The sequence below is a fragment of the Myxocyprinus asiaticus genome, chromosome 23, assembly GCF_019703515.2.
Source record: "Myxocyprinus asiaticus isolate MX2 ecotype Aquarium Trade chromosome 23, UBuf_Myxa_2, whole genome shotgun sequence".
Classification (NCBI taxonomy): domain Eukaryota; kingdom Metazoa; phylum Chordata; class Actinopteri; order Cypriniformes; family Catostomidae; genus Myxocyprinus; species Myxocyprinus asiaticus.
The window spans coordinates 12,336,714-12,359,247 of record NC_059366.1 but is presented as its reverse complement, the minus strand read 5'-3'; the positions used below and the strand labels follow the sequence as shown (position 1 = coordinate 12,359,247).

General features: G+C 36.7%; 1 protein-coding gene and 1 pseudogene across 2 annotated transcripts in view; one reads left to right on the top strand and one right to left on the bottom strand.

The window, feature by feature from the left end:
• The window catches only part of plekhh2 (pleckstrin homology domain containing, family H (with MyTH4 domain) member 2), a 68,668-nt gene extending 56,554 nt beyond the window's left edge, over positions 1–12,114 (bottom strand). For both annotated transcript variants that reach the window (XM_051651193.1, XM_051651194.1), the window contains exons 1-2: positions 11,963–12,114; positions 4,951–5,115 (exon numbers count right to left, since the gene is read on the bottom strand). In XM_051651193.1, the coding sequence (XP_051507153.1) occupies positions 4,951–5,070 (120 nt within the window). In that variant the 5' untranslated portion in view covers positions 5,071–5,115; positions 11,963–12,114. The remainder of the gene's footprint in view (positions 1–4,950; positions 5,116–11,962) is intronic.
• Positions 12,115–18,723: 6,609 nt separating this feature from the next.
• LOC127414316 (thyroid adenoma-associated protein homolog) overlaps positions 18,724–22,534 on the top strand; it is a 145,302-nt pseudogene continuing 141,491 nt past the window's right edge.

Below are 22,534 nucleotides of genomic sequence, written 5' to 3'. Positions count from 1 at the left end.
CTGATAAGCAATGTTGTGTTCCACAGGACTGATCGCTTCCTCAGACTGACCTCACAGTAAATTCAGAAACAGTAGGTTGACTTTTATTTAGCTAAAATTGGTCTGTGCTTACCGAAATGAGAAACACTGTCCCCAGTGGCCAAAGTGTTATCGGGATTAAGGGCATGTGTGAGCTCCATTTTCCGCTTGAAATGTCCATGGAGGGGCACCAAAAGTGAGCTGAGAAGCGAGTTGTTTTTAGCTGTACAGGCAGTAATACAGTGAAGAAGAATGCATATTTTATAAACTGAACTCCCAACCCAAACCCTGAACTTAAACCTAAACATCAGTGAAGTAAAAATGTAATGTTAGAGGGGAAAATGCAACCTCCGAATCACTGATTATGCAAATGCAATTACTTCTTGGTTTCAAAACTGTTTCTGAACCCGAGTCTCCCACACTGCTGACGCAACGTGCTTCCGGTTGCGACGCAGGGAAAGGTCGATGCAAAAATGTCTGATAGTAGATTGTGACGAGGAGGAGGGTGGGGCCGGGCCGTGAGTGTGCACAGCCGGCCCCTAATCGGGCTAATCAGCTGAGGAGAGGGATAGAGCCGAGCCGGATGCAGCAGTTTGAGAGAGAGAGAGCCACACGCAGCTGACGTGTATGTTTATTTGTGTCTTTTAAGTTTTCATTAAACATTATTTTGATTGTTCAGCCGGTTCCCGCCTCCTCCTTGCCCATCCTTTATATTGTTACATTTGTGCCGAAACCCGGGAGGGAGGAGGGATGCACTGTCATGGAGTCCACGCCACTGCCGTCCGCATAAAGAAGCAGCCACAGCTGTCTGCGGAGGAACGGCCGCCGTCCGCGAGGGGAGGAGGGGCTCGCTGCCGGCCGCCTGGAGAAGTGGAGCCGCTGCCAGGGGCAGAGGGGCTCGCTACCGACTGCCAGAACACGGTGGGGTCGAAAGAACGGCCGCCATCCACGAGGGGAGGAGGGACTCTCTGCCGGCTGCCTGGAGCGGTGGAGCTGCTGTTAGGGGCAGAGGGGCTCGCTACTGGCCGCCAGAACGTGGAGGGGCATTCCATCCACCAGGAGTCGGGGGACTCGCTGCTGTCTGCCCAGGGAAGAGCGGCTGTGGTCTGCCAGAAGGTGGAGAAGTGGTCGAGGACCAGGTGACACCGTGTCTGGGAACTGACGAGCAATTTTTTTTCTTACTTTTACTGTCGCTCCGCCTCGCTCTTTCCCTCTCCCGTTTTCCCTCCCTTTGTCACCCTCCCAGGTCTCGAGAGAGGCGGGGAAAGCATTCCCAGGCGCAGTCGGAAGGGCAACTCCCCCCCTCGGAAAGGAGAGGGGGTTGTACGTCATGCTGGGGGTTCCCTGGCCTGAGGCAAATGAGGGAGGAGTGTGATGAGGAGGATGGCGGGGCCGGGCCGTGAGTGCACATGGCCGGCCCCCAATCGGGCTAATCAGCCGAGGAGAGGGATAGAGCCGAGCTTGATGCTGCAGTTTGAGAGAGAGAGCCACACGCAGCTGCCGTGTGTGTTTATTTGTGTCTTTTAAGTTTTCATTAAACATTATTTTGATTGTTCAGCCAGTTCCCGCATCCTCCTTGCCCATCCTTTATATTGTTACAGAGATGCTGCTTGTCAGTGAGTCGGCATAATGTGGTGGATCCAAGGGTACCAGGACCCGTGTGATCATGTGGGTTTCCTCAAACCAGTGTTTTTCAATTGGGCCATGACCCAAAATGGATCACAGGTCTGTTCTGATAGGGTTGTGGACAGCAGGGAGAAAAACAATATGAATAAAATGCAATAAATCATATAATCAGCAATGATAGCGTCACTTTTATTATCTATTGTTGTTGCTGTCAAAGGCTGTGTGTTCAACCAAAGTCTACGGTACTTGGGCAAAAGTTCATCTGTGACTTCATAGAAGATGGAGAAATTTGGCAGATCCCAACATGGTTGCTTGACATCCCCTCAAAAAAATCATGAACAAAAGTAAATAAATATGACCCAAGCTACATTAAATATGGGCTGAAATCAAGATATACATGGTTTGTGCCGACCACAATGTGTTTTCTGCAATTAATTATTGGCTGCTGAGAGCATGAATCCACTGAAATTTATGAGAAATTTAGAAACCAAGCATTCAATAAATTTGTATATTTTTGGGCCTGTGAAGCTCTTGGTAATATTAATAAATGTTTGATTGTAAGGACATTTTTGTGTACTTTTGTATAGTAAACAATTTTTATACTGTGTTGGGTCGCCACTTGATGTCCAATGTAAAATTGGTTCCACAAGCAAAACCAGTTGGTTCAAACCTGTTGCAGACCCAACAGATCTCCCCAGAAATTTATTTCAACTGCCCAACTGACCCAGGACCTGCAGTGACAAGAAGAAATAGGCACTATTTCTGGCAGCTTTTAATTACTCCAACAAGAAAATGCATCCATATTGCAGGGGAGGAATAATGGATTCTGCCACACATAAGTGAGTCCAGACACTACCCAGCTGCTAATAACAACATCCACTGACGCAGGAATGAGATTCTTCTAGGATGAAATCATATGCATGGCTCAGCAGTATAGGGGTCAGAGGTTACACTTACTGAGACTCAGTAATGAACAGAGTTGACATGTAGAGGAGTCTAATGCTTTATCATTTAGAGATATCAAATTTGCCTTGGATTTTTAAGAATAAAATAGTACAATGTACTAAAAAAGTACTCTAACATGCAGAACTCAAAACTTGAAAGAAAGGTCAAAAAGACAATTTATTGAAATATATCTCCAAAAATGGCTTGTTTCAAACTTTCTGATGTCAAACTACTGTATACATTACCACATCATGATCCTCTATATTACATATGCATGTATATTATTACATGTATTATGTACAGTATATTACATGTGAACAAGTCCTATTTGCTGGGAACTGCTAGCTATATTGAACCCGACAACAAACATACAGCTTGTGTATAAGTGTGGCAAATCACTGTTTTGAAGTCGTCACACCAGATTACCACTCACTTCTTACAGCGAAAAAACGTTTTGAGAAATACAATATAAATGTTGATTGACCTCTAGGCTCAGTACAAAGAATACAAACTTCCAAGTTTCACATTGGAGAGTGGAGTACAGTAGATTGCACATTGTTTAAAATTTAGAATTAATTATTATTTGTAATTTATACTTTATTATTTGGGTCACTGACAATAAGTTTGTCCGAGGTGATACAAATGTAATCTTTTAATAATACATCGATCAGCCACAACATGAAAACCACCTGCCTAATATTGTGTAGGTCCCCCTCGTAACGCCAAAACAGAGCCAACCCGCATCTCAGAATGGCATTCTGAGATGCTATTCTTCTCACCACAATTGTACAGAGCGGTTATCTGAGTTACCGTAGACTTTGTCAGTTCAAACCAGTCTAGCCATTCTCTGTTGACCTCTCTCATCAACAAGACATTTCCATCCACAGAACTGCCGCTCACTGGATGTTTTTTGTTTTTGGCACCATTTGCAGTAAATTCTACATAATTTTTTCTATTGTGTGTGAAAATCCCAGGAGATCAGCTGTTATAGAAATACTCAAATCAGCCCGTCTTGCACCAACAATCATCCATGTGATTATCTAATCAGCCAATCGTGTGGCAGCATTGCAGTGCATATAATCATGCATATACAGGTCAGGAGCTTCAGTTAATGTTCACATCAACCATCAGAATGGGAAAAATGTGATCTCAGTGATTTTGACCGTGGCATGATTATTTGTGCCAGATAGGCTGGTTTGAGTATTTCTATAACAGTCTCTAGAATTTACTCCGAATGGTGCCAAAAACAAAAAACATCCAGTGATGGGCAGTTCTGTGGATGGAAACACCTTGTTGATGAGAGAGGTCAACAGAGAATGGCCAGACTGGTTCGAACTGACAAAGTCTATGGTAACTCAGTTAACCACTCTGTACAATTGTGTTGAGAAGAATAACATCTCAGAATGCTATTCTGACATTTTTTTTACTTAAAGCCTGAGATAAAATATCATGATGATATTCATGTCATGATAGTAGAGGTGTATTCAAGTGATTGTTTTGTGTGAATTGCATTTTTAATGTATTAGATCTGAACAGGCACAGCAGCAAAAATTGGCCATATTGAAACATTTAAAAAACCTTGACTAACATTATAAGTAAAAAACAAAACAAAACAGAATGTCTTTTAAAGTCTCTTTTCCAGATCAACACATTCTGAATTCATGTAAAAATTTGAATGAAAAGAATAAGAAAGAAATGTTTACAGCTTTGCTCAAGGTTTCATTACTCTATAAAAAAACACTATGCCAAGAATTAAACTTTGAGACCCGAAACTTTACAGAGTATCAAGAAACAACATCGTCACAACACTTCTGATAATCACAAGATTGAAAAGTTGACTACGCAGTCCCTAAACTTGACCATTCCCCAGGCGCAGGCCATTTAAAGCACCGAAACGCATCTCAAGTCTGTAATTCCGAGAAGATTCTGCTATCCCAGAATGCAGCAGTCTGGAGCCCTGTGGTCAGGCGTCTGTTTATATTAACCTCTAATCTGCTCTCCCTCGAGACAGGTCAAAGAAATAGGCCATGGCACGCATGTACACACACACACACACATACACACACACCTCTTTCATGAAAATGAAAACCAAACATGGAATAGAGCAAATACTTTAATATGTAGCTTCTTTGCCTTTCCTAGAATCCCTTCTATTGAATATTTGACCGAAATAAATATAGAAAGGCATTAGAGGGACCATGATGGTTACCGACTAATCATACAGTATGTCTGTTCTGTTATTAGTCTAATGAATGGAAATGTAGTTTTTACATACTCAGCATGCGGTCAAACGTAATAATTTTTAAAGATCCAGGAGCTACAGTGTAAAAGGCAGCTGGAGAAAAGATTTTGAGGACTGACCTTTTCTGCCGTGAGCTCCCGGATCACACTCATCTGTCCCCGGAATTTGACGAGCAGGGTCTCGAGGGCCATATACTTCTCCTTCCATTCCCCGCCCGAGCATTCATCACCCTCTGCCATGCCGTCACCCCTCAGTCCCTGCTACATCGAACGCACAGCATGAGACTGAAGCAGAAAGACAGATAGAGACTGAACATTAAGGAAAACATGCATACAAACTAACAGTTAGATATACTGTCCAATGTGCAGAACCCTTTTAAAACCAGTAATGAGTATAAGCACGTTAAAACTAACAAAAATAGTACATCACTGATTACTCATAACCAGAAATGCAAATGTTAACACAGAAAATAGAAGTTAAGAGACAAACTGTTTAGACTTTAGAAAGCATATTGCCCACAATGTGGAACATTGTCTGTCTTTACAACAATTAAAGAACCAGTTTGCCAATAAATGAAAATTCTGTCATAAATTATTGACCCACATGGTGTTCCAAACCCATATGGCTTTCTTTCTTATGCAAACACAAATGAAGATGTTTCAATAAACATATAGTGATCCTTAATTTCAATACAATAGCTATTGATAGTGACTCACTTTAAAGCTTAAAAAAAGCACACATGCAATTCCTACATCATGAAACGACATGAAATTTAAGTGAAAATCATGACGTTAGTTGCGGTTAGCACTAAAAGCAAAGCAAGTTCTCGCATGAACACACGGGCCACTGTGAACGAGCTTCTCTAATACACTCGTGAACACTGAACAGACCTCAAGATTTTCACTGATTTTCACTTTGGTGTTCAGTTTCACACCAAAACCTATCATATGGCCACATAAGACTTAAAATATGATACTCGAATAGCTTGGACTACTTTTTGGGTCCTTTTATATGCATTAAAGTGAGTCACTATCAGCTGCCATTGTAGTGAGCAGACGGTTTTGTGTTCCGCATAAGAAAGAAAGTCATATGGGTTTGGAACCACACAAGGGTGAATTTTTCATTTCTAGAGGATAAGAAAAATCCCCAGTGATGTGCAAAGCTTTCTGGGTTGCTTAAGGTGAATCTGCTAGCTATATGAACAACTTTAGACCATTTAGCTTTATTTTCTTACAATCAGGTTTCCAAACCACATATCCATTATTGAGAAGCCAAAGACAATTTTCAGCATTGCAGACAATTAAAGGAATGTTCCATGTTCGATATAAGTTGATTACCACAAAAATTTATTTCGACTCATCCCTCCTTTTCTTTTTTTTTTCTTTTCTTCCCCCTTTTTCTCCCAATTCGGAATGCCCATTTCCCAATGTGCTTTTTAAATCCTCATGGTCACGTAGTGATTCGCCTCAGTCCGGGTGGGGGAGGACGAAACCCAGTTGCCTCCACATCCGAGACCGTCAACCCGCACATCTTATCACGTGGCTTGTTGGACGCGTTGCCATGGAGACATAGCGCGTGTGGAGGCTTCACATGTGGCAGCCACGCTCAACTCACCACACACCCCACTGAGAACAAACCACATTATAGCGACCACGAGGAGGTTACCCCATGTGACTCTACCCTCCCTAGCAACCGGGCCAATTTGGTTGCTTAGGAGACCTGGCTGGAGTCGCTCAGCACACTCTGGGATTTGAACTCACGAACTAGCGAACTCCAGGGGTGGTAGCCAGTGTCTTTACCACTGAGCTACCCAGGCCCCATGTCCCTCCTTTTCTTTAAAAAAAAAAAAGCAAAAATTGAGGTGACAGTGAGGCAATTACAATGGAAGTGAATGTGGCCAATTTTTGGAGGTTTTAAAGGCAGATATGTGAAGCTAATAATTTTATAAAGGCACTTACATTAATCCTTCTGTTAAAACTTGAGTGTTATTTGAGCTGTAAAGTTTTTTAAATAATTTTTGTTACAGTAATTTCATGGTTTTAGGGTTTAAAGCTATGTCGTCATGGAACAAAGTTCCAGTAAGATATAATTTACACAGAAAAGGTTAGTAAGCAATTTCATGACACTAAAATCATGTTAACATGCATATTGTTTTTGTCTTGTGGCTATACGTTTGAAACAGTGAGTATTTTAACAATTATGAATTGGCTTCCTTGACTTCCATTGTAAGTGCCTCACTGTAACGCAGATGGGGTTTTTGTTTTTCGTAGTAAAGGAGGGATGAGTTGAAATTAATTTTGTGGTAATCAACATTATTCCACAAATGCTGTCAACTGAACTTGTATTGAACCCGGAATATTCCTTTAAGTTTCAAAAGTCTAAAAACAGCAGAGTCAATCTGTATTCAATAGACAGAGAAGTGCTTGCAGCAGGGCCATGGACAAACTGACCAACACTGTCAAAACAAAACTTAACAACCACCACTAATGCACCTTCACACTTTCCACTGTAACCCTTTTAATTATGACAAACATATGTCAACTGATGTAAAGCAGGAAGGAAGGCATGTTTTACTCTCTCTACTACTCTTTAATGTGTTCTCTTTATAGCACTAGCATTAACACAAAGAGAGAGCAAACATGTGTTGAGCTCAATTAAGCTGTTGAGGTAAATAAGACTGAGAGTTTGAGTCACAACCAACTTAAATGAAAACAACATATTTTAAAGAGCAACAGCCTCCAAAAGAGGGAAAGTTCAGAAAATGAGGATAACAGTCACTGTACACATAGATTTGGAAAGCAATTTAAAATAATTATGTGATAGAAATGAATAAAGCTGTAATTGTCGAATCACTCTTCACCTTTGAGTATAAATAATAGAAATTGAATTGCCGGAACACTTTTCATAAATTACACTACATAAAAGACAAATCAGCATTAAAAATGGAAATAAGTGTTTATGTTACATGTTTATGTCACAAGGCATTAAAGTTACATAAGTACAGTCAATTATAAGTCAAGTCAAGATTTATTATAAGCCCACGGGGAAATTTGCAGCGTAATTTTTTTTTACATATAACACATAAAACATATAACATATAATACAAATACATTAAAACATTCATTACATAAAATTACACTAACATCAGCCTTACAGCAGTGGGGATAAAGGAATTCCAATACCGATTACTTTTAAGTCTAGGCATACTAAAATGAATACCAGAAGGAAGCACTACGAATTCATGAAACAGTGGGTGGTTAGGATCACCAAGAATGGCTCCGGCTTTCTGTTAAACAAACCATTCAAAAAATATTTGATAATCCAGTCTGCTTAATGGCTATGTTCTTACCACATTGATTGACAATCCCATTCAGTGTGTTCCGATGTTTAAAATTTAAATGACCATACCAACAGCAGATAGAAAATCAAAGTACAGATTTGATGTAAGATTTATAATACAAGCGCTTAAGAGTCCTACTAATATTAAAAGAAGAGAGCATCTGTAGGCAATGTAGCCACTTTTGGGCTTTCTTGCATAATGCCTCAGCATGCACGTCAAAACACAATTTGTTGTCGATAGGGCTGCAACTAACGATTATTTTAATAATCGATTAATCTAACAATTATTAGAATGATAATTCGACTATTCGGTGATTATTGCAACGATTAATCGTTAGCTCTTAAAAGGTCATATTAAACGTGCTTACTAACAATAAAGAGGACAAAATCATCTTTTAAAAATACCACTAAATGACATTCACTGAATTAAAGGGGAAAAAAATATATTTTGTTTAAATCAGTAAAGAAATTCACTGTAAAAACTCCTATTGTTATCAAGTGTTTTTGTCTTGTTTTTCATTTAAAATTGTCTAAAAATCCTTAAAACAAGATACATTTATTTGAGAAGCAACATATAAGATATTTAGACTTGCTTTAAGAGAATATATCTTGAATATAAGTGTATTTTTTCATTTGGTTATATTTCTGCGAGTGCAATAAAGACAAAATACACTTATATTCAAGATCTATTCTCTAAAAGCAAGTCTAAATATCTTATATGCTGCTTCTCAGGTGAATGCATCTTTTTTTAAAGGATTTTTAGATATTTTTAATATTACCGTTTTTAATATTATATTCAACATTCTCACATAACAATATTTTCTTCTGCAGTATAGCTGCTAAAGAAAATGTACATTGTTTTAAAGGAGTTTTAGATATTTATATTGGAAAACAAGCCAAAACAAAAACAAATCAAAAACGTATTTTGATGCAGTGTATAATGGGGCAAAGACTAGCCTCTCTCACCTTTCTGTTCACTTCAATCCATCTTTAACTCACAAAAAAACAAACTCTCTCATTAATAAAGCTGCGTATTGCCAATTTTCTTCCTGATAAGAAATTCACAGTGACACATATATTATGATTCAATAAGTCACGAGCCATCACGTTATAATCTAGCTGCATTAAGCGCGAGCGCTCGAGTGACCAGCGACAGAGTGTGCCTCAGCCGGGTGCAGTGTCAATCTCTCCCCCTTAGATCGGGACATTCACGCAACTCATAGAAGAGGTGCTGACCGCACAGAGAAATGCCAGTTTTGGAGTTTGTAGTTATTTACATGATCTGCTTCCATATTATTTGAACTTTAATAAAGCTATAATGCATTAAATATAACTGCATTTAAGATGTAACGCCGGAGTGTTTCCTTTAAAGATGTTCAACATGCAAGTTTTGCTTCAGCGGAGCTGCAGCTCCAGCTCCACTTATTTCACAACAAGAGTGCTTCTATACTTATTTACTTATTTTGCATTATAATTCCCTCACACTTTGTGATCTACATCACCTGAAGTTGTTTGGAAAGTTTAGAGTGCATCTGGAATGTGAGCTGTGTTTTCTTCCTCTCCTCAGTCAGGCACAAGCTGCAGTGCTGCTCTCACACGTCATCATTAGAGTTTAATGTGATCTCATGTTATGTTAAATGACATCAAATGACTATTCGACAACAACAAAAATTGTCGACAATTTTTTATTGTTGATGTTGTCGATAATGTCGACTAATCGTTTCAGCCCTAGTTGTTGATTATTGTTCCAAGATACTTAGTAATTGATTGACTAAAATCAATTAACATATCTTTAGTCTTTTGTACATTTACTTGCAAAAAGGCATTGTCACACCATCTCATAAAATCATTCACCACTGGACCATGGCATGTCTCATCCTTATTCAACAAACTAACCATAACATTGTCATCTGCAGATTTTAAAATAAACCTATCTGTTTATTTGCTCACACAGTCATTAGTATACAAAATGTAGAGCAAGGGTGAAAGAACATATCCTTGAGGTGAACCCTTGGATGTTGTAAGAATGTCTGAAAAAATGTTGTTTACCCTGACTCTCTGCGTTCTATCAGTTAAAAAGTCTAATAGCCACCCCACTATCTTAAACTCCAACTTAAAATTTTAAATCAGTTTCCTTGCTAAAACGTTTGGCTGAACAGAATTAAAAGCAGAAGAAAAATCTACAAAAAGCAATCTAACATGGGATTTGCTTCCCTCCAGCTGTTTCACGATCATATTTAAAAAGGTAGTTGAGGCTTCCTCTAGGCCTGCTCCCCGTCCAGCCTGATAAGCAAACTGCAAGGGATCTAAAAGACCAGCAAAAGGTTCCTCCCTGATCAATTTCTCAAAACATTTCATCACCAAGGATGTAAGAGCGACGGGTCTGAAATCATTTAAAACTTAAGGATAGCTTGTCTTTCCTACAGGCACAACGATGGCCTCTTTCTACAATTGAGGTATTTTCTGAAGATTAAGCGACTTCTGAAATGATATTATAGAAAACAGGACCTAGCTGATCAACAAATGTCTTAAGTAAACGTCCATCAATCATATCTGGGCCAGAAGATTTCGTCACCTTGCTCTTTTTAAAAACTTGTATAACATCCAGCTGATTAAAAAAGTTACACTCCTTATTACGCATTGTCACATTTCGTTGGTAAAATCCTCCACATCAAATCTAGTGTAATATATATTCAATTCTTGTGCCAATTAGTTGTCGGACTGAAAACCAACCAGTTTTACTGGGGCATTACTCTTACTCTTAGATCCAGTTATATTATGCATACTCTCCCAGGCGGAGCCAAGTCTATTTCTTTGAAGATCCCCCTCCACTTTCTCCTTATAACTATTTTTGGCCCTCCTAATTTCATACTTTATTTCTCTTTGCAAATCGCGCTTCCTATCCAAGTCACCTACATGAAATGCCCTATTTCTCTCAATCATAAGAGACTTTATAGATTTGGTTATCCACGGCTTTGTATTAGCAAATGTTCGTATAGTTCTTTGAGGGATAAGCATATCCTCACAAAAATTAATATATCTACTTATGACATCTGTAAGTTCAATAATGTCAGAGCATGAATTAAATGTTAAACTAAACGATATAGTGACCCTTTGTCTGTTTTATTTATTCTTTTTTTTTTTTTTTTTTTTGTAACAGAGCTAAGATACCACAGTTGTATGTACAGATATCTCTATACCTTTTAAATATGAAAACAATTGCAGTTTAACATAAATAAATAAATAAATAAATAAATAAATAAATAAATAAAACACAGAAAAACTGTTACATGCAGAGGAGATAGTGTACAATTCTCCTAACAAAGAATAAATTCATATTACAAAATATGTCTCTTTATTATTATTTTTTTAGTAAAAGTAAAATGACACAAATAATTTTTCTAATTTATTAATTTTTTTCTAATTTATTAATATAAATGTTTAATAATTTATAATTTAGGGATGTTTTAATGGCAATGATAAGAGCAGAATACATATATGTCTACTTGTAAAGTTCAGACATCGAACATTCAAACAATAAGGTTTTTCATGCAGATCAAGTGTATTATTCAATATATTTTAATAAGCTTTTTTCCTCTCGAAATGACTTTAAAAGGATGCATTCATACAATTACAAGAAATATCTGGATCGTAGTATTTATTTCATCTAAAAACAATAAGGCACACCCAAGTGATAGCCATTATAGATAAAAACTTTATACTTAAGTTTTAATAATTAAGTTTTATTCACTGCTCATTTACCAAGAAACAAAACCGACCTTTATCACTTACCCGCCAATGAATGTTATAATGCTGTAGATTCCACTGGTTTCACACCATGATAAAAGTCATATTCCGCGTTGCCAGAGTTGTTATTGCATGAACTAATTATAATGTAAAAAAAGAAACCGTTTTTCCAGCTCAAAGTTGTCGCTCCAGCGTCACATTCTGTAGAAGTGGGCGGAAACAGGGGCGTGACTTTCACGAGCATGTACAATCAAACCATTGTAGGTGTGGTTAGGACGCTTTTGGAGATAGGTGATGTCATGAAGGAATGACTTCCGATACACCAATCAGAAATATATAAATTAATTTGACCAATCAACTTTAGCTGGGCGGGCTTTATTCAGGACTCCGGAATGGACGTGTCACACTTGTGTGTAATGCTGCGGTGTACTGAAGCCTTCATGTAGCATTGAGTATTTTCACCGGTGTCTGTTTTATTATAAGGTATGGCGATATATTTTCATCACTCGAAATGTCATTATTGAATATTCAGAGATGGGAGAGTCATAAAAACAATCAAACAAAAGGTTGATTACTTTTACTTTTACCTAACTATGCTTTTGGCTTGAAAATTTCCATTATTAACTTTCAAGCAGCTCATATGTTTTGGGTCAGATTTGATTGTTCATTTTTACAAATCTATACAAAACTTGAACTGATATGTTTTGTGCATTGGTACAATTCTCTACAACTTTACAAAGTTCAAATAGTTTGGTTTTCACTCCATTTCTGAGCAGTTTTCAAGTGCTCACTATTGTCATCCGCCACAAATATATTCTAATAGAATATAATTCTAGTTTGCAATGTATACAAATTATGTTATGCAGTTGAACATGTCATCATTAATTTATTAAATTACATGCTTTCTTATAAATGTTATTTATGTGAGTGTTTGAGGTTATAACTCATTAGTACCTAAAAATAGTATTGTTTAAATGCTGTTTGTAATGAAGCACAATAAAATACACAATGCTTTGGGGAGCCACTTAAAAAAAGGCAGTTTTCAAACAAATGTAGGTTTATTCACTGGAAGCATGAAACTGAAAATGAGGGAAAAATACAGATCCCTGTATGAAGTTGTAGAGATGTAAATCCATTCTTTATCATTGAATCAATGTAACAATAGCAGTAGCTAACAACAGTAAAATAGTTTAAATACTAAACAGAACTGCGCACTGGTCTTGATGCCTCTATTTAGACCAAGCTTTTACAAGTGGGCCACTCTGGTAATTTAACAGAAGGCATGCAACTACATAGAGCTGGTTAATGTTACCAAACATATTTAGGGGGATGACCGTGTCAAAGAATTTGTGTTCCTTTAAACGGCGAATAAGGCGCTCAACATGCACTCTCAGATGTGCAATAGCCTGGGTCTCCCTGACCTCGTGTGCTTGCATCTGAGTTCTCCCAGGAAGAAATGCAGGCCTGTACACTTAACAGGGCACACAGTCATCCACAAGAAAGCCTCTGTCCACCATTATCGCCATATCCTGCCTAAGTAATGTAAGTATTCCTGACTCTGCAAAGATCTGCTTGTCACTTACTGAGCCAGCAAAGAGGGGAGAAACAAAGGTTATAGCACCATGGGGGGCCATGCCAATCATTCCCTTCAGGGTACAGTGGGACTTGTAGTTTGAATACACTTCACTTTGGAGCAAAGGAGAGGTAGGTGTTTGGCATCTGAGCTCTGTGTAGTCCAGGATTACGGTAGTGTCTGCGTAATCTCTGAAATCTATTGGCAAGTGCTCATTAATTTTGTGTTGGGGCATTCAAATTTGCTGTGAGCCAAGAATACAGAACAAAAAACTGCTCCATGTAAGGATGATCCTGCTGATGGTAGATTGACGGACCCCATACCGATCAGCCAGGTCCCTCTGCTTCAGTCCAAGGGCAAGGTAGTTCAGGAAGAGGAACAGTTCATCTATTGGCTGTAAATATATTTTAAAAATATTCTTGCATTTGCTGTAATGCAGAATAGGTTATTACTGTTATATGACATTAATGTTTATGGTTACATGATAAAATTGTAAAAAGTAATTGTAATAATATACCATGGCAGCACTTTTTGCAGTCACCGTTTGTAGTTCTTGCTCTGGAAACTCAAACCATAAATTGCAGTGATGGTTCAATGAGCTGCCAAAACCACATCAGGTGGTCATAAGAGGAGAACCTGGAAAAACAGAAATGTTATGGTATGCATATATTTCTTGAGTCTAGTTAAAAGTGAAAAGTATTTTAGTAAATTCGAGGTTCTTATTTTGATAGCGTGTTCACTACTTTGTTAGTCAGAGGTGAATCTCAAGTAACTTGCATTCGTCTGTCTGTATGACAGTCTGTTCGCATTCTTAGAAACATTCCTAAAACGTTTGTGCCTTGGAGAGCATAAAAGTAAGATTTATACTCGCATTTAGTGGCATAAGTAACGTTTGTGAACAACTCTTTAATTTAGTTGTATCTATGTTTTTTTATGTTAGCCAAGGACAAAGTAAAAAGCCTGAACAATAAGCCTGAATAACGGAACAAGAAATATTAGTCGATCGCACTTAAGAAGTGAACAAACGTGACATAACAAAATAGACTATGGTATTAGTGATGAGTCACTTAGGCTATTAAAAAATTAGGCTTAAATACCTTGTGTAGAAACGGATGTCCCTGTCAGAGCCTGAAAAACGCTGTACAATTTCGTCGCGAATTCTTTCGTTTTCGCTGAGAACAGCGCCAACAAATGCGGGGTCCGGAGCTGTGCCGTAATCATGGTCGTTGGCGTATATAGGGCCAACATCTTCCCCATTCTGCACAATTTCTGGCCTCGCTCTCCGTTCCCAAACTCCAAGTCTTCTCACTCCAAGACAGTAATTGTTCCAGGGGAACAACACAGGTACAGCACCAGGCTTCAGCCTCCGCCTACCTCTTAGTTCAGCCGGCTCTGTGACCTCTTCTGACACAAAGTGTCGACTACACACACGGGTATGGTGAGAGATGGTTAGGTTGACTCTTCTTATATTTGAGATCTATTTCTTTCGTTGTTGGTCGTCGGAGGGGAAAGTGTGAAATCTAATAGCCGAATTGAGTTTTGCTGAGGATGAATACTGAGGGACAGCTCAGCTGTTGTCCACTCACAACGCTGAAATTTAAACGTCTTTTTCATTCCGTTCACTTATTTTTAGAATCTATTTGAACAAGTGAATAACTATTAGGCCTAACTATTAAAAAAAAAAAAAAAAGCCTTACAAGTTATTTACACTGTATCTATCAGAAAATTGAATATGCCGCTACAGCAAGTGACGTTTCACCGGAAGTTTTTGAGCTGGCTTATATTATCCCGGAAGTTGTAATTAACGTTATGGCGAATTGAGCTGTAATATATACAGTCTTAAAATTAAACTATAGTTTATACAGTATAAATTGAGCTGTAGTTTATACAGTTGTAGTTTATAAACTAAAACTGTAAATTGAGCTGTAGTTTATACAGTCTATAAATTGAGCTGTAGTTTATACAGTTGTAGTTTATAAACTAAAACTGTAAATTGAGCTGTAGTTTATACAGTCTTTAAATTGAGCTGTAGTTTATAGTCTTTACATTGAGCTGTAGTTTATACAGTCTATACATTGAGCTGTAGTTTATACAGTCTATAAATTGAGCTATAGTATATACAGTCTGTAAATTGAGCTGTAGTTTATACAGTCTTTAAATTGAGCTGTAGTTTATAGTCTTTACATTGAGCTGTAGTTTATACAGTCTATACATTGAGCTGTAGTTTATACAGTCTATAAATTGAGCTATAGTTTATACAGTCTTTAAATTGAGCTGTAGTTTATATAGTTTATAAATTGAGCTGTAGTTTATACAGTCTATAAATTGAGCTGTAGTTTATACAGTCTATACATTGAGCTGTAGTTTATACAGTCTATACATTGAGCTGTAGTTTATACAGTCTTTAAATTGAGCTGTAGTTTATATAGTTTATAAATTGAGCTGTAATTTATAGTCTATAAATTGAGCTGTAGTTTATACAGTCTTTAAATTGAGCTGTAGTTTATACAGTCTATACATTGAGCTGTAGTTTATACAGTCTATACATTGAGCTGTAGATTATACAGTCTATAAATTGAGCTGTAGTTTATACAGTCTATAAATTGAGCTGTGGTTTACACAGTATAAATTGAGCAGTAGTTTATACAGTTTATAAATTGAGCTGTAGTGTATACAGTCTATACACTGAGCTGTAGTTTATACAGTCTATACATTGAGCTGTAGTTTATACAGTCTTATAACATTGAGCTGTAGTTTATACAGTCTTTAAATTGAGCTGTAGTTTATACAGTCTATACATTGAGCTGTAGTTTATACAGTCTATACATTGAGCTGTAGTTTATATAGTTTATAAATTGAGCTGTAATTTATAGTCTATAAATTGAGCTGTAGTTTATACAGTCTTTAAATTGAGCTGTAGTTTATATAGTTTATAAATTGAGCTGTAATTTATAGTCTATACATTGAGCTGTAGTTTATACAGTCTATACATTGAGCTGTAGTTTATACAGTCTTTAAATTGAGCTGTAGATTATACAGTCTTTAAATTGAGCTGTAGTTTATACAGTCTATACATTGAGCTGTAGTTTATACAGTCTATACATTGAGCTGTAGTTTATACAGTCTTTAAATTGAGCTGTAGTTTATACAGTCTTTAAATTGAGCTGTAGTTTATACAGTCTATAAATTGAGCTGTAGATTATACAGTCTATAAATTGAGCTGTAGTTTACACAGTCTATAAATTGAGCTGTAGTTTACACAGTCTATAAATTGAGCTGTAGTTTACACAGTCTATAAATTGAGCTGTAGTTTATACAGTCTATAAATTGAGCTGTGGTTTACACAGTATAAATTGAGCTGTAGTTTATACAGTCTATACTCTGAGCTGTAGTTTATACAGTCTATACATTGAGCTGTAGTTTATACAGTCTTTAAATTGAGCTGTAGTTTATACAGTCTTTAAATTGAGCTGTAGTTTATACAGTCTATACATTGAGCTGTAGTTTATATAGTTTATAAATTGAGCTGTAATTTATAGTCTATAAATTGAGCTGTGGTTTATACAGTCTATACATTGAGCTGTAGTTTATACAGTCTATACATTGAGCTGTAGTTTATATAGTTTATAAATTGAGCTGTAGATTATACAGTCTATAAATTGAGCTGTAGTTTACACAGTCTATACATTGAGCTGTAGTTTATACAGTCTATATATTGAGCTGTGGTTTACACAGTATAAATTGAGCAGTAGTTTATACAGTTTATAAATTGAGCTGTAGTTTACACAGTCTATAAATTGAGCTGTAGTTTATACAGTTTATAAATTGAGCTGTAGTTTGCACAGTCTATAAATTGAGCTGTAGTTTGCACAGTCTATAAATTGAGCTGTAGTTTACACAGTCTATAAATTGAAGTGTAGTTTACACAGTCTATAAATTGAGCTGTAGTTTACACAGTCTATAAATTGAGCTGTAGTTTATACAGTTTATAAATTGAGCTGTAGTTTGCACAGTCTATAAATTGAGCTGTAGTTTGCACAGTCTATAAATTGAGCTGTAGTTTACACAGTCTATAAATTGAAGTGTAGTTTACACAGTCTATAAATTGAGCTGTAGTTTGCACAGTCTATAAATTGAGCTGTAGTTTGCACAGTCTATAAATTGAAGTGTAGTTTACACAGTCTATAAATTGAGCTGTAGTTTACACAGTCTATAAATTGAAGTGTAGTTTACACAGTCTATAAATTGAGCTGTAGTTTACACAGTCTATAAATTGAGCTGTAGTTTGCACAGTCTATAAATTGAGCTGTAGTTTACACAGTCTATAAATTGAGCTGTAGTTTACACAGTCTATAAATTGAGCTGTAGTTTACACAGTCTATAAATTAAGCTGTAGTTCATACAGTCTATAAATTGAGCTGTAGTTTATACAGTCTATACATTGAGCTGTAGTTTATACAGTCTATACATTGAGCTGTAGTTTATACAGTCTATACATTGAAGTGTAGTTTATACAGTCTATAAATTGAGCTGTAGTTTACACAGTTTATAAATTGAGCTGTAGTTTACACAGTTTATAAGTTGAGCTGTAGTTTACACAGTCTATAAATTGAAGTGTAGTTTATACAGTCTAAATTGAGCTGTAGTTTGCACAGTCTATAAATTGAAGTGTAGTTTACACAGTCTAAATTGAGCTGTATTTTGCACAGTCTATAAATTGAGCTGTAGTTTGCACAGTCTATAAATTGAAGTGTAGTTTACACAGTCTAAATTGAGCTGTGGTTTACACAGTCTATAAATTGAGCTGTGGTTTACACAGTCTATAAATTGAGCTGTAGTTTACACAGTCTATAAATTGAGCTGTAGTTTACACAGTCTATAAATTGAGCTGTAGTTTACACAGTCTATAAATTGAGCTGTAGTTCATACAGTCTATAAATTGAGCTGTTTATACAGTCTATACTGAGCTGTAGTCTATACATTGAGCTGTAGTTTATACAGTCTATACATTGAAGTGTAGTTTATACAGTCTATAAATTGAGCTGTAGTTTACACAGTTTATAAATTGAGCTTTAGTTTACACAGTTTATAAATTGAGCTGTAGTTTATACAGTCTATAAATTGAGCTGTAGTTTATAGAGTTTATAAATTTTGATGTAGTTTATACAGTTTATAAATTGAGCTGTAGTTTATACAGTCCTTTGCCATTGTTGTTGATGACTCAGAGCTAGCCATGGTTGTGAAGAAGAAAGCTCCTAAAGTCGAGGCTTTGGCCCTGGATGATATTAAGTTGAATAGCCTGAGAGGTGCGTATGAGTGTTATTAGCTGTGGTGTTCGTAGCAGCACATAGGCCTATAGTTTTCTTTAATATTTCATTCTCTTTGTCTCTCGCATGCTTTCTCTCAGATGCCCTGTCTGTGGCAGGGGATATTAGATCAACACATCTCGCTCAGATGCTAACGGACAGTTTATCCTCCTCTGACCCAGTAGAGCAGATCCAGCTCATCTCTAAGGTCTGTCTGTCTAACTTCATCACATCGAGACCTATTATGGACTCAAAACTGCTTGATGAAGCATTCTTCTGATAGGACATCACTGAATTTTACTGAATGAAATAATTGATGGTTAGCTGGCACAATGTGTCTTTAGACTTTTTTTTTTTAATGTCAAGGTTTTAGGTTAAAATGTTTATGAATGCAACAGGGAAAGTGTATATCTTCCTGTAACTGGTCACCATTTCTTTTAAGCTTTTAATTATTTATAATAACCTTTTTGCCTTTACTAGTGCATTTTAAATGGACCTGCGGTATATCAAATCAATTTTTAAAAGTACAAATATTCCATGTAGTCTTTCAAATAATATGACAACATAAAATATACATTCGTAATAATTGTTAAAGGTATTTATATCAGCCAAATGCTGTTTAAAATATAGAGTTTGTAGCATGTCACACTGCAGGACATGTGAACTTGCAACTTGCATATGGCAACATATGCACTCCTTATGATTAGTGGTTCATAATAGTGGTCGACCTATATGGTTTTTTCAATGGCCGATACTGATATCTAGAGAGCAAAATGGCCAGTATAAATGCCAGTAAACATAATACAATTTAACAACAGCAAATCAGATGTACCCAAAATTTCTAAAGTGAAACAATCACTTTTTTTTATGCAATGTTTACTCAAATTTACATAAACTTAAAAAAAAAAAAAAAAAAAATTGAAAACAAAGTGTTGACTATCAATTGACAAATCTGTTTGTAGATTTTGGAACTGACACAAGGAAAAGATTACACTTCTGTTAATCGGCCAAACGAACACGATTAATTGGCCGATATTTGGCCATTTCATGATTATCGGTCTGTCACTAGTTCATACAATCCTTAAAGTTTATGATAAATTGATATTTGAATGCAACCTGTAAGCTGGTGAACAGTTATAACACATATTGATTGTACACCTTTTGAATGTTTCAGATTTTGTTCTTAATTTCATCCATGTTTTGCTAATGGTAAAGTTATTTGCCCATTTACCCATACTGTTGGTTTGCATGTGGAAAAAATTGATGTTGATATATGACTGTATGTTTGCTTTGCAGGCAGGTTCTATGTTGGAGCAGTTAAGAAAGGATGAGTCCCCTTCAGGTCCTTTACTGCAGACCTGCCTGAACACACTAGCATTTATATACACCATACTGTCAGCCAGCAACCCTCTGAAGAGAGCCGTAGCAAGGTTTGAAATATTTCCTAATCCTACATGAATCATATATAGTAAGTCACTTCTAATTTAGTGTGAGCCATGTACAGTACCTTGTTGTCCTGTTTCATTATACTGGAGTGTACAGTATATTTGTTGGGAGGATTCACACATACAGTGATTGTTGTGGCTAGAGGCTTCAGAGTGGCTTATATTGCCATTTCCTACTGCTGGATATCCTAATGTCACTGTAGCATTGTACATTTATATATTATGCACACTGCCACACGTATCTTATATATTTTTCTTCTCCACCATAGTGCATTAAGTAGTGGCCCAGACAGCAAACGCTCAGTGGACTACTGAACTGCTATACACGTGTCTTGACTGATGGTATGGTGAAGACCACTATGTTTACATTGCAGTATATAGGTTGTGTATTTTCTTATACTGAAAGTTATTTCAACATAATGTTTATAATTAATGTGTTAATCACATACAAAAAATTTAAATCTGCCTTCAAAAGACTTTCAATATAATTTTTCCCCATCCAGAGGAGTTTGTTCAGTCAGTCCAGAGCAGGTTGCAGGTCTCCTGTTCAAGGATGGAAATACAATGGAAACACTGCCCCCGAGTGGTTGAGCCAGAGCTGTGCAGGACTGTTTGAAAGCAGTGGGCCTGCAGCAGTAGCTCTGTATCTGAGTCATGGAGCTCTGGCTATGCTCAACTGGAGAGGATAGACTCTCGGCCCACAGGCAGAGAAACTGCTACTGCTCATACCTGAAGTGCTTCTGTCTCTAGATATAAGGTATTCAAGGATACTTAAAACAAAAATGCTCTTTTACATTTACCCTGCCCAAATTAAGGTAGTAGGTCATATTCAGGGGATTAACAAAAAACACCTAACAGCTGTATCTAGACTGGTTCTGTGTCTCTGGCTCTAAACTGCACAAAATGTAAATTTCAGAGTGTAGTCAAGATGTTGACTATAGGGTCATTCCGTGTCAATTCAACCAGAGGTGCCCAGCTCAAAATTTTGGTGTGTGTGTGTGTGTGTGTATATATATATATATATATATATATATACATACATACATACATAAATTGTTTTTTTTTTTTTTAACTGGTGAAATATTTATGGAGTAATCCCTACATTTACCTTGTAGAGGGGGGTCACAATAACAGTTTTTTTTTTTTGTGTATGATTTGGACCAAAACTACAGGTAAAAAATAAACAAACAAACAAATAAACCTTAGGGAGGTGGCAACATCATTATTTTATATTCATAGAGATAGGTAGGTGTATTACTAAAATCAGTTGATCTCAGCACCCCATGTTCCATCATATGCCTATGGGGTGTGTCCTCAAAATAAAATGTTTTGTTAAAATTGGAGTGCTTATATCTTAGTATCCTTTTAGAACCTTCCTCAGAACAAACCTCTGGTATCTTCATTTTTAAAGCCCTAAACTGTTAAATCCCAGAGATGTGGGGCTCTCAGAGTGGCTCCATGCATATATTGTTAAAATATTCCCATTTTCAAAGGGTGAAAAATTAAATGTAGGTCTGTCACATGGTATGAAGCTAGTTTTTCTTGTCCAACAAAAGAAAGGTATGAAGTACTGAATACCTCTTAAATCTTAGGCATTCCAACTTAGAAAAAACAGCACAAAAATTGCCCCAAATTATAGGGGAATATTGTCATTTTGACCCCCCTCTAAAATTAATGGATTATTTAGTATATATTTATGTTTATCTGTCTTCAAAATAGCAGTTTGGTTGATTTGACATGGAATAACCCTATGAATAAAAATTATCTTATGAAATCAAGTCATAGTTAAAAACACCAGGATCGTTCACCCAAAAAAGAAAATTCTCATAATTTACTCACCCTCATGCCATCCCAGATGTGTATGACTTTCTTTCTTCTGCTGAACACAAATTAGGATTTTTAGAAGAATATTTCAGCTCTGTTGGTGCTCACAATGCTAGTAAATTTTACCATGCTACCAAATCTTTGAAGCTCCAAAAATGACACAAAAGCAGCATAATCCATATGACTCCAGTGGTTTAGTCCATGCCTTCAGAAGGGATACCGTAGGTGTTACTATAAATCTCCACTTTCACTATCATAAGCGCTCTTCTCTCCTAATAGTTCTAAATTTGTTTTTAGTGATTCACATTCTTCATTGCCACCTACTGGGCAGGGAGAAGAATTTATAGGGAAAAAAAAAAGACTTAAATATTGATCTGTTTCTCACCCACACCTATCATATCGCTTCTGAAGATACTGATTTAAGCATTGGAGCTGTGTGGATTACTTTTATGCTGCATTTGTGTCCTTT